The following is an 11,749-nucleotide window of genomic DNA, read 5'->3' on the forward strand; positions in this document are numbered from 1 at the left end:
GAGAAGTCAGGAGAAATTAAGAAAGGGAAGGACAATTGGGAAAGAGAGGGGAAAGAAAGGAGAGGAAAGGAAAGGAGAGGGGGGGAAATGGAGAGAAAAGAGGAAGAAAAAGGGATCGAACGAGGAAATGAGGGAAGAAAGGGAAAAAGGGGAGGAGGGACAGATCCTGCTCCTCCCCGCCGCGATACGAGGCGGAGCCGGGCCGGAGCCGGCGGCAGCTGCGCGGTGGAGGCGCGGCGGTAGGAGCTGGCGAGCCGGGCCGGGCCGGGCCGGGGGGAGCAGGGAAGGAAGAAAGCCCGGGAGGGAAAAGCGCTGCCTGCGGCGCGGGAGGCGGTGTGGAAGGCGGCGGGGCGGTGAGCACCGGGGCGGGGGCGCCGGCCAGGGCGGCAGCGGTGGTGGCTGAGCCCCGGGACAGGACCGGGCCGCTGCCCGGGACCCCGAACGGGATCCCCCCCCCTCTGCTCGCAGGAAGGTGCACAACGCGGGGCTGGGGGGAGAACCCTTTCTCTATCCGGGCGGGATTAAAACGGGAGAGTGGCCGAGCGACGCGGGGAGTGCTGTGACAGTCCGGCTGCCGCTGTCCCCTCGCGTGTTGCCGCTGGCTCCGATCCCGTCGCCCCGCGACACGTGGGGCTGTGGTGCTATCCCACGGGGGCCGTGGGCCGGCATTCCCGGCAGCGCTCGCGTCGGGAAGGGAAGGGCAGAGGCCGAGCACGTCTGTGAGCTGACGATCCCGCTGGCGCCGTGTCCCGGTGCCGGCGCGCTTCCCGAGCGACGCCCCGCGCTGGGCGCGGCCCTTCCCCACGTGGGTGCCGCGTTTGTTGTGGGTGGGGAGCGCTGGTACCGAGCTGGTACTGTGAAAAAAGCGAATTTAGGGTCCCCGGGATGTTACGGTGGCAGCAGGAGTTGGGATGAGGGAAGACGGTGGCTGATTGCAGCCGTAGCGTTCCGATGGGATAGCTCAGGGATTATTTCTTTTACAAATGCCGTAGTCTGAGTCATGCTGACCAAACCAGGAGACCAAGGCTGCGTTTTGTCACCTACTACAGCGCTGCCTTTAACCCCATATCCCTGGTAGACTAAACCTAGAGCTCAGCTACTGGCCTTGGCATGTTTTTGTGCACGTTTATCTGGAGCTGTTCTGCACAGCAGTGTGTTTACATCACTTCAGAAATGCAGTTTGCAGAACAAAAAAACCAGAACAAACAAAAAACTAAAAAACAAACCCACAAAAAAATACTGCTTACCAGCTTCTTTGTACTTGGATTTGGCCAACCAGAGTGATCTTTCAAACCTTGGATATTGAATTGTGGAGGGACACTTCTCCCATCCGTGCAAGTTCCACTTCTCACGTACAGACACATGTCAAGCAAAATTTTTGAGCCCAGGCAGTTCTCATGCTCATCTTCCTCATTCACCCAAATTATCTCAAGAAGACCACAGTTTTAAATACAGCTTGAGATTCCACAGTGGGTCAGATGTGCTATGCTGGTGGAACTTGGTGTCTGTGTGGCTCAGCAGTGCAATGGTGAGTAGCACCAGTGCCCCTATAAAGCTCCTTCTGGTTAAGCTCCCTTGGAGGGGGAAGGGGAATGTCTTATTCTCACACAAGCAGCTTCAGATAACAGCCTTTTGCCATATCTCTCCAGAATTCCTGTGCTTTTCTTCCTCTCAAAGGAAGGCCTTCCCAAGTTCCAGACAAAACCATTCCAACTCTCCTGGCCTTATACTGGTGTTTGCATGTTTTGGAAAACTGTAATCTGTCCCCTTTGCACAGTATGACTCATGGCTGAGAGCTGGGGGGATTGAAGAACACCGTTGCTTCTCAATTTTTTTTTAAAGGTTGTTTTATTTTGTTTTAATTTTCAGATCTTATCTCAGCTGTCAGAATGGAGCTTGACATCCAGTGTGAAGAGATGAGCCCATCTAGATGGGCTGAACTTCTGACCACAATGAAATCCTGCAAAACCATCAGGTAGTAACTAGTTGTGTAACATCTCTTTTGATTAAGAACTGTTGCATTTCTCTCCTATGCTTTTCATCTTCAGAACTGTTTGACCTGGGACTTAGAATTTGCACAGCAACAGGAAGGAGTCTGCCTTTTTTCATCCAGAAAGTTAATTTAAAAGGGGGATAAACCCCCACCTTCTTGCAAAGCATTTTCAACTACAGGTAAATATCCTTGGTATGAAGTAATGTTGCCCTGTTTCTTGGTGTGCCATAGGGCTCAGCTAAGTAATGTGATTTAAATATTTGATCACCATTTTTGTTATTCTGCCTTTGTCTCTCAAGAGGGGAAGATATCTCTGTGCTTATTAGGTTGTACACTCTTTCAGTTGCAGGCTTGATGGTGTCAAATGATTTTGGCTTCAGTAGTCATTTACAAGCTGTGTGCCATCAGCTTTTAATTCTTCACTTGACCTTCAGATGTACCAGCCTTGCTTGTTGAGCAAATACTGTGAGGGAACCATCTCCAGGAGTGTAAGGTGTAAGACAGGGCCCAGAAGAGTTGTTACTGCAATCTTTCCCCTCTGCTGGTTTGGGAATTCACACTTCATGGGGTGGCATCATCCTGCTGGGGCTGGAGAGGATGGGCCACTTCATGCCAGCAGTGCATCAGAGGGCATCGGACCTGGTGAGGGTAACTTCCTTTTGTTTTGCAAAGGAGCCTTTTGCAGGCAAAGCTTCATGGGCCTGGCCTTGACTTCCCAAGGCCTGTTTTGGATGGCAGAAAGCAGTGGGATGGTTGTCTCCTGGGCAGAGGCTGGGCTGCTCCAGAGGCAATGGATGAGGGTGACTGCTGCAGAGATTGTTCATCAGTGTTAAACATGATCCCATTGGAAGTCATGTCTTCTTGCTGGGGGAGGGAAGGAGAACCCTCATAGAACCTCCATTTTCATACTATTGTCTAAGGGGAAATGACCAGGCACTCCTAGCTGTGGCTGTGCTTGGGGCTGTATGGTTGTTCATAACACCTTCCTTTTGCTCTGTGTCTTCTCTGCCTCCCTCTATACCTTCCTGGCTGTGCTGTGCTCCTGATCCTTTCCTTGGCTCTCCTTTCAATTAAATTAATTCCCATCAAATTAGCAGCACCTAGAAGAATGCCAATGTCCAGTGGGAGAAGCTGCTGCCGAACTGCAAAGTCAGGGTTTGTGTGCTGGGATTCCTGCTGGAGGGAGGTGGTGCAAACCAGCATGACTCACCTGCAAGACACCAACCTGCTGATGAGTGTCTCTGGGGCTGGCTGCAGACCCAATTGGGCTGTTCTCAGTGCAGAACCAGTCTGACGGCCTGTAAGCTGGCAGGTGGTGTGTCACTCTCACTGTTTAAATGAAAGTGCTCCCTCCAGCTGTGGGGGGATGACTTGTGCTCTCTTCTATGCAGCACAGAGGAGGACCAAGTCTTGAGAAGCTATCATCCAGCCCATCCTGTGGTGTAGCCCAGAGCACACCTTGGTTTTGGCCATGCAATGCCCAGCAGGTCCTGCACATACTTATGGAGGCATCCCAGGAACTGCAGGAACATTGCCCACTCTGCTTTCATGAGCAGTGCTCCAGCCAGGGAGAGCTGAGCAACTCTGAGGACTAAAGTGCTCTTTCTCTCCTTGTCTTTCAGGCTGGATGATTGCAATCTCTCCAGCAGTAACTGCGAGGACCTCTCTTCCATCATCAATACAAATCCATCCCTCACAGAGCTGAAACTGAACAACAATGAGCTGGGAGATGCAGGTGTTGAATACCTGTGTAAAGGGTTGCTGACACCAAGCTGTAGCCTACAGAAGTTATGGTAAGGCCCCTCTGATTGTCGTGCTCTATCATGCTGTCACAAATGAATGCTTTGAGGTCTCTTAAAAAATCACTGGCAAAGGCAGGTTTAATAGAAAAGTGAAAGTACAACAGTTTGTTGACAAGGTTCACTCTACTACTTACTAGATGATTAAAGCACATAGAGAAAAAGCAAACAAAAATCTAAAGTCAACAACCAATGTCAACCGAAGAATTATCTACATGGAGGCTGTGAGAAGGGGGAAGGGTCAGGACAGGAAAGGGTGAATAAAGAAGGCAGTCCTTTTGAATTCCAAGGTTCAGAATCCTTGCTAAACTGAGTCCTGGACTGGACCAACACTTAAAGCTTCAAAGTTTTAACAGCACTTAAACTTAACAGTGCTTGATTAATGGCTTGATTTAAACAATTTAGCAAAGTTTCACATAGAATTTACTATAATGCAACAGTAACTCAGAGGCATAACTTACTTACATATCTAAAGTACTTAATAATCTAGGACAGCAATAGTCACAGTCCATTTGCTATACCATATTCCCACTCACAAGCACACAAACCTAAAGGAGTATGTATAAGGTGCTCACCTGTGGAAAATCCCCCTCAAATTCAGTAAAGGACTCACATCAGATGCCTTTGGGTTTGAGCCTTGTGGAGTAGGGGTGCCTGCCCAGGATCCGTCATTGTTCTGCGATCCCTGGCATGCAGCAAACTGGAGAGTTCCCTGGCTCTCAGAGGCATTTTATAGAGGCACATACCACATTACAGCATTAGCGGGCTTTCCTCAGCAACCCTGGTGCAGGAGCTTTAGTGAGAGCCAGTGGCTGCTACCTCTGTTCCTCAGAAGCCCTCAAAGAGATGTCTTCTCTGTCCAGCATCTCTTCTGCAAGGTGCAGGAGTCCTCCAGCTCCTCAGGGGAATCTGGGATCCTCAGGACACTACCTTGTAAAAATCATTTGCCTTTTAGATCAGATATTAAAACCCATGTGCCCCCTGCAATGAGGACTTGGGCAAATAGGAAGAAAGTTGACTGTAAAGTTGATGAAACTGCAGCTCTCTGATGGGCCTTCAAGAAGTAGCTGTGGTACTCTGTACTGGAAGACTTAAGTAATTTTTCAGAGAGTTTGCCCTAGGCTTCAGACTTTGCCATATGCTCAAGTAACAGCCTGGATTAGGGTTTTCCAGTTCTGTAAAAATAAAATTATCCATTTTTGGGGTTCTGGTAAAGTGCCTTAAATAAAAGAGAAACCAAATAAAAAGGAAATAAAAGGAAGAGGAATATAAAGAGGAAAGAATAAGAGGAAATAAAAGAGCAACCAAACCCAAGTCAAACTCCTTACACAACACCTCTCCGTTGCTGCAGAGTCTTATCCAGTAACTCTATAAACACCCCATAGCAATACTAGCACAGTTCCTATACTAATTCTCCAAGCCTGAGTACTGAAGGATCAAATTCATAGATCCTTCTTGTACTACACCATTAAACTAAATTATATCTATGGCTGGATGAGATTTTAACTTCTACCTACTCTGGACCACTTTTCTAGAGGGGACAAGAAATCCTAAGATGCCTTTGCTTTATCTCTGGATTCAGCCTCCTGATATTTAAACCACTTTTATAAACCAGTTGTGGGGCTACCTGTAGGGTGAATCCCTGTTCTGGTGGAGATGCTGTATGAGTGATTACACTGAAGGAAGCATGGGAGCTATTGTTTCTGGCACAGGTGTAATTGATAAAATATTATGGTACACCTGTAAAATAATGGTACTAACTTGGACAAACCACTTCCTAGAGGGTCATGCAAAATCAGAGCTGTGGTGTCCTTTCCACATTCCAACCTTGGCAGATAAACCTCTGAGAAGAGCCTCTGTAATTCTAGGAGTGCATTTCCTTCACCCCCGTTGCCTCTCTCCTCCAGGCTGCAAAACTGCAATCTGACGAGTGCCAGCTGTGAGACCCTGCGCTCTGTCCTCAGTGCCCAGCCGTCCCTGACAGAGCTGCATGTAGGGGATAATAAACTGGGAACTGCTGGAGTGAAGGTGCTGTGCCAAGGGATTGTGAACCCCAGCTGTAAGCTGCAGAAGCTGCAGTAAGTAGTCACTGGGCTTTTTTTGGTCATCAGACAGGTCATACTTGCCTTTCCCATGAGACAAGCAAGAGTTTTGTTGCCAGGTGTGGATTTATTCTTGTTTTACCTGAAATTGTCATGCTTCTTCATGATGGTGGGTGTTGTGGGTTTGGAAGAGTCAGGTGTCTGTTCCCATAGGCTTTGTTAGCCCTCCTGGCCATGATGGTTGTAAATGCATGACCTCTCAGATGCCCAGGAAACATCAAGTTCTGCTGCCCTTAGTCCATGTTTCATGACTGAGCAGGACCTGGGAGTATTTGCAACCCGCAGCTCCCCCCAGGCAAGCCCAGAGTTGAGGCTCATGATGGTGTTACAGTGCTCAGTTTAATTTATTTTAATGCTCAGCTCTGGGCTCCAAGCTGCCTGTACACTGGGTTCATGGAGGCCTAGTGAAAAAATTGGTCTTGCTAGGGACCCCTGGGATCTAGTTTGAGAATTAATACTTTCTGAAATGAGCAGAGAGATGCTGTTAAAAACTCTTACAGTTATCTTTGGTTTTATGCATTACCTGATCTCAACTCACACTGGCGTGTTTTCTGGCTAACACACACCAGGCTCAGCTGATTCATGTGGTAGCAGGATGTGAGAGGAGGGTTGTCTTTTTACCTGGACTTCTTTTCTTCTTGCAGGCTGGAGTACTGTGAACTCACAGCTGATATTGTGGAAGCTCTCAATGCTGCTCTGCAAAGCAAGCCCACCCTGAAGGAGCTCAGCCTGAGCAACAACACACTGGGAGATACAGCTGTAAAGCAGTTGTGCCGAGGCCTGGTGGAGGCAAGCTGCAACCTAGAGCTACTACAGTAAGGAAGAGCTGGTCATCTCCAATGGCAACTAGTGCTGCTGCTAGTCACACCATCCACAGGACAGGAAAAATTGTTGTCAGGAATGCTTGAAATGTAGGCCAGATCTTTTGCTAGCTCAGATTTATGTAACTGGAAACTGCACACAAATGTCTGGGGCTTTCAGTTTTGGAGTTTTTGGCACTCCAGGTTAAACCACCACTTACTAAGGGAGACTGCTCACCTGTGTCTCAGAGCAGAGGAACAATCACCCTCTGTGGCTCTAGTTCTTAAACTGGAATTACCAGCCCGTTGAGTATACTTATTCAAAGCCCTTTTATTTTGCTACAAAACAAAGGTGCTGAGTTTGGCCTCATTTCTGGAGTAGAGCCTGTAAAGAGCTTTCTGGAAAAAGCACAATTCATTTTATCTTGCCCCTGTGGTTCAGCAGGGGTTGGCTCAGCAGGGACTCACTGTGTGTTGCTTCCAAAAGCTCCTCTTAAAAAGGATAACTGATAAAAAGGGGAAGTTTGGCAAGAACGATCCTTCCATTAATGCATATGAATGGCTGGGTCAAAGTGCCCTGCAGCCTCATGAAATGCAGGAGCAGTTCATTGCCTCACCCAGATTCCCATCTTGAACACCTGTATCTTCTCTTAACCCTGCAGGATGTAGCAGTAGCCTGGCTGAGATGCACTGGTTTGCAGCAAGGAACCAGCCCATAGACCCTTCTCAGTCTGAACTGGTGTACTGGGGTGTATCTAACACAGTGGGTCTGGAGCAGCAACTCCAACTGTGCTTTTCCCTGCAGCCTGGAGAACTGTGGCATAACGAGTGATAGCTGTATGGAGATTAGTGCTGTTCTCAGGAACAAGGCATCTCTGATGGATCTTTCTGTGGGGGACAACAAGATCGGGGACTCTGGTCTGGCTCTGCTGTGCCAGGGACTGATGCATCCTAGCTGCAAAATCCAGAAGCTGTGGTAAGGGTGGGCAGATGTTTCTTATATCCCTTCTTCAGCCTCTGAGCTGTTTAGGTTGTGCTGCTGGTTTGTTCCTAAGTGGAAAGTTCCTTATTTACCTTTACAATCATAAAAGTGTCTCAGCTGCAAAACAGTAAAAACCTGGGTGGAGAACACCATGAACAAGTAGGGCCACACTGACATTTCTTGGATCAGATTCTGGGGAGAGGGCAAATGGAAATTTATGATGGCATTATCTTGGTTTCCAGTTGAGTTATCTGTCTACTAGAATTGCATATATCTGTTTCTTTTTTTGTGTGTTACAAAGCAGAGCTTTTGATGCAGCAAGTGGAAAGTAAGGAAAGGAGGAAGTTGTGTGGTATGATGCATAAAAAGATACAAGAAAATGAGACAATGCAACCAGAAATTCAGAATACTAAAACAGGACTCTATTTTCTAATATAAGTCATTCTTGGGACAAAATAACATTTTGTTGTTTCCTGCAGGCTATGGGACTGTGATCTCACAAGTGCTAGCTGTAAAGATCTCTCCAGACTCATCAGTACAAAGGAGACCCTCACAGAGATCAGTCTGATAGACAATAACCTGAGAGACTCAGGGATGGAAATGCTGTGTCAGGCACTCAAGGATCCCAGATCTAAACTTCAGGAGCTATGGTGAGCTGCTGTCAAGTTTCACATACCCACTGCCTTCTTTGGAGGCCTCACTGAAGAAAGATGTAAGTGAAGTAATGCCCACCCAGATAGTTCCTCAGTTGTGATGGTTCCATAAGCAACTCCTGCTGGTTGTTACTGAAAGGATTAAAAGGGGCTTTTCTAGACTTAAAGACTTTAAAAGGATTTGTATGTCTAAACTTGTAGACACTTTGAAGATGTGCCCCATCAGTCACAGTTATCCTATTATAAGCAAAAGGAGACCAAGCATCACTTGCAGAGCTTCTAATTAATTGTTTTATCATGCAACACAAGGGCAGTTACGAGACTTTAGAAGTTTGAAAGGCCTGATGGAATAGCAAAATGAATGCTGTGATCAGATATCTCAGTTTCTCCACTGGAGCTAAATTCTCTCACTGATGAGAAAAAAGAAAGCTGTACCGACATTAAACATGTACATCAGTATCATGTCATACATGATAAACATACATCAGTATCCTGTCCTGTTGACTGTGTTACCTTTTAGGCTAGGCTGGTCTGGTGGCTGGGAGAGGAAATTTATTCTTTCACCTAGAACTTGAATTTTCCTATATTGCAGATTCAGCTCCTGCCCATAGCTGGGTTCTTCCTCTGCCCTGGCGGCCTGGAAGTCAATGGGGTGCCTCAGGAGTGCACAGTGGAGCCAACAGTGACTGTTAGAGCAGCACACTTCATCCTTCTTTGTTCCTGTGCCTTTTGGGCAGGTGCCTTTCCTAGGTGGACATTCCAAGACACATCCCACATAAAGAGTGGGAGAGGTGCTACCTAGAAAGGACTGAGCAGACAGGCATTGAGGGGAGGGAATACAGTGATTGCAGGAAAGCTCTGGTTCTTCTGCTCCCACTCTCTGGGCTCCTGTTAAATGAATGTAAAGAAGTGAATGGTGCCTGATAGTCTCTAGGTGTCCCCCTAGATCTCATGTCACTTTTGCCTTGCAGGGTTAGGGAGTGTGGGCTCACCACTGCTTGCTGCAAGGCTGTCAGCTCTGCTCTCAGCACCAACAAGCACCTGAAAGTACTGCACATAGGTGAGAACAAGCTGGGAGATGCAGGTGTGGAGCTCCTGTGTGAAGGGCTGATGCACCCCAACTGCAACATTCAGTCCCTATGGTAAGGTGCACTCTCAGAAGTTGTCTTCTCTCTTGCTGTCTGAATTCACCCTTTGTCTATTTCTATAGTCCTTATGGGTGCCAGTACAAGTGCTGGTCCAGCTTCACTAGAAGGAGCAGGCAGCCAGCTGGAGCATCACCTCCAGCCCTGGGTGGGATTTGCCTTCCCCATGGGTCTGTTCCCTTCCCAGCTGGGCTTACCTCTGGGCTGTGGGATGCTCAGGGCCCCGTGCTTGTTCTCTCCATGCTCTGTCCAACACGGAGCTCTGATGCCTAAATTCACAGTGAGGGAATGGAGCAGATGGGTCATGGGAAACATCAGTAAGACTTTCAAGTTTGTCCCAGAAAGATCCATCTTTTGACCATTTAAAGCTACTTGGTCATCAACAGAGAGGCCTCAGTTGTGCTCTTTAGAGAGGTGGTTGCAAGTCTCAAGTACAGTAATAAGAGATGATGCATGATGGTGAAATTGGGAATAACTTCAATGGGTTCCTTCTCTGCCCATAGCCACACGCTGTTATGCTTTTAGGGAGGTCTTTGAGGTGTTCAATAGTCATCATGAGGGCAGCTGACTCTGTGGCAAGACCACAGGCCAGCCCCTGCTGATGTCTTGGAAATGCCATCTTCACAGGGATCTCTGGTGCATGCTGGGGATGTCCACACCCACTGCCCGGGTGTGGGCAGTGTTTCTTGGAACCAGGGCTCACTGCACTGGCCTCTCCCTCCTCTCCCTGCAGGCTGGGTAACTGTGACCTGACAGCAGGCTGCTGTGCCACCCTTGCCACTGTCATGGCCACCAAGCAGTGCCTCACCGAGCTGGACCTGAGCTACAACCCTCTGGATGATGAAGGCATCAGGAAGATCTGTGAAGCCTTGAGGAAGCCCAGCTGCAATGTGCAGCAGTTAATGTGAGAGATAGTAGCCCTGGCAGGGGTGGGAGGCTGGTGCTGGTCTGGGAGTAAGGGCGTTCTGGGCTGTAAAGCCAATTTCTGGCTGATCTCAAAGCTAGATGAGGCCCTTCCTGCAAATGACCTTCCCATACTGGCCAGTTGTGTGCCTTTCTCTTCCCTTAACAGGAGGATGCTCACTAAATCTCACCTGCCTTTTTGTTTTGGTGTAGTTTGTATGACATTTTGTGGAGTTCTGAAGTGGAAGATGAACTGAGAGCCTTGGAAGAATCCAAGCCTGAAGTGAAGATCATTTCATGAGTGGTGACTGCCTGCAGAACAACGTCAGAGCAATGTCCTCTTCTTAATCTGAACTTTTCATACGTAAAACTAATTAACTTAATAGGGAATTTTCTTGTACCAAAACCATTTGTGGATTCCCTGAGTGGGTGTCTGGGGAGCTGATTGACCTTTTCTGTGTCTCTGGATGTACTAACTCTGAGACTCATGAAAGCTGCAGCATCACTATCCCTGAAATAAACAATTACTGTCTTGTAGAAGTGGGTCTCTAGCCTTTAGGAGCTCTTTAATCCTATAATCCCTCCTAACGAATTAGTTGGGCTTTAAAGAGAACTCCTTTCCCAAGGCAAGAGAACTACCCACTGTATTGTTACTGGGTGGTGCTTTTGATAGGTCTCTAGGGAAGGCTCTCAAAAAAACCTAAATGTTTTTAATCTAAAACTGAGCTCTCCCTGTCTTTCCCTAAAAGAGTTCTTGGAAAAGCAGTGGTGGCCAAGGCACTAGAGAAAAAAGAAATGAGCAGCTGTTCAGCTGTGTAATGTCAAAATTCATGTCCTTTGAAAAGTGATTTTCCTACAAACAAAGGATGCTGTATGCATTTCTGCTAGTATGGGAAATGATTAAATGATTGACATGTTTGATCTGGCAAAGAGTAGTTCTACAGGAACTTTATACTTAATTTTTCTACTTATAAAAATAAAATATATCTGTATATTTCTCCTTTAAGACCAATCTAGTTATTTGTGAACTGCAATACTACTAACACCTTGTTTTGCTTGTTTGGTTTTGGTAAGTCCCTAGCTGAAACATGCCAGGAGAAGATCTTATTCAAGGCTTTAAGTAAAGAACAAGCCTAGAAGACATTTTAGTTTTCAGGAGACACTAGTGTTTCACGCCCAGAGTTTTAAAGGTGTTCTCTGGGCTTTGCTTTTTGCTGCTCACATTCATCCCATAGAGGCCACAACTGGCTTTTCTTTGTCCTAGAAGACTTGACCTCATCAGTTCCTACAGAAGCCTTTACAAACCTAAAACAGTGCTTGAGAAACAGCTTAGCTGTGTCTTCAAGTGGGTGTGAAGGATAGGATTTGTTTT

At 47.3% G+C, this 11,749-nt stretch overlaps 1 protein-coding gene across 1 annotated transcript; it reads left to right on the top strand.

Annotated features, from left to right (window-relative positions):
• Positions 1 to 278: 278 nt before the first annotated feature.
• RNH1 (ribonuclease/angiogenin inhibitor 1) lies at positions 279 to 11,307 on the top strand. Its single transcript, XM_062494659.1, has 10 exons — positions 279 to 353; positions 1,870 to 1,975; positions 3,616 to 3,786; positions 5,700 to 5,870; positions 6,539 to 6,709; positions 7,500 to 7,670; positions 8,156 to 8,326; positions 9,301 to 9,471; positions 10,208 to 10,378; positions 10,591 to 11,307. The coding sequence occupies exons 2-10, from the start codon at positions 1,890 to 1,892 to the stop codon at positions 10,676 to 10,678; spliced, it is 1,371 nt and encodes a 456-aa protein (XP_062350643.1). The 5' UTR covers positions 279 to 353; positions 1,870 to 1,889; the 3' UTR covers positions 10,679 to 11,307.
• Positions 11,308 to 11,749: the final 442 nt, after the last annotated feature.

Source organism: Cinclus cinclus, chromosome 6 (assembly GCF_963662255.1).
Source record: "Cinclus cinclus chromosome 6, bCinCin1.1, whole genome shotgun sequence".
NCBI lineage: Eukaryota > Metazoa > Chordata > Aves > Passeriformes > Cinclidae > Cinclus > Cinclus cinclus.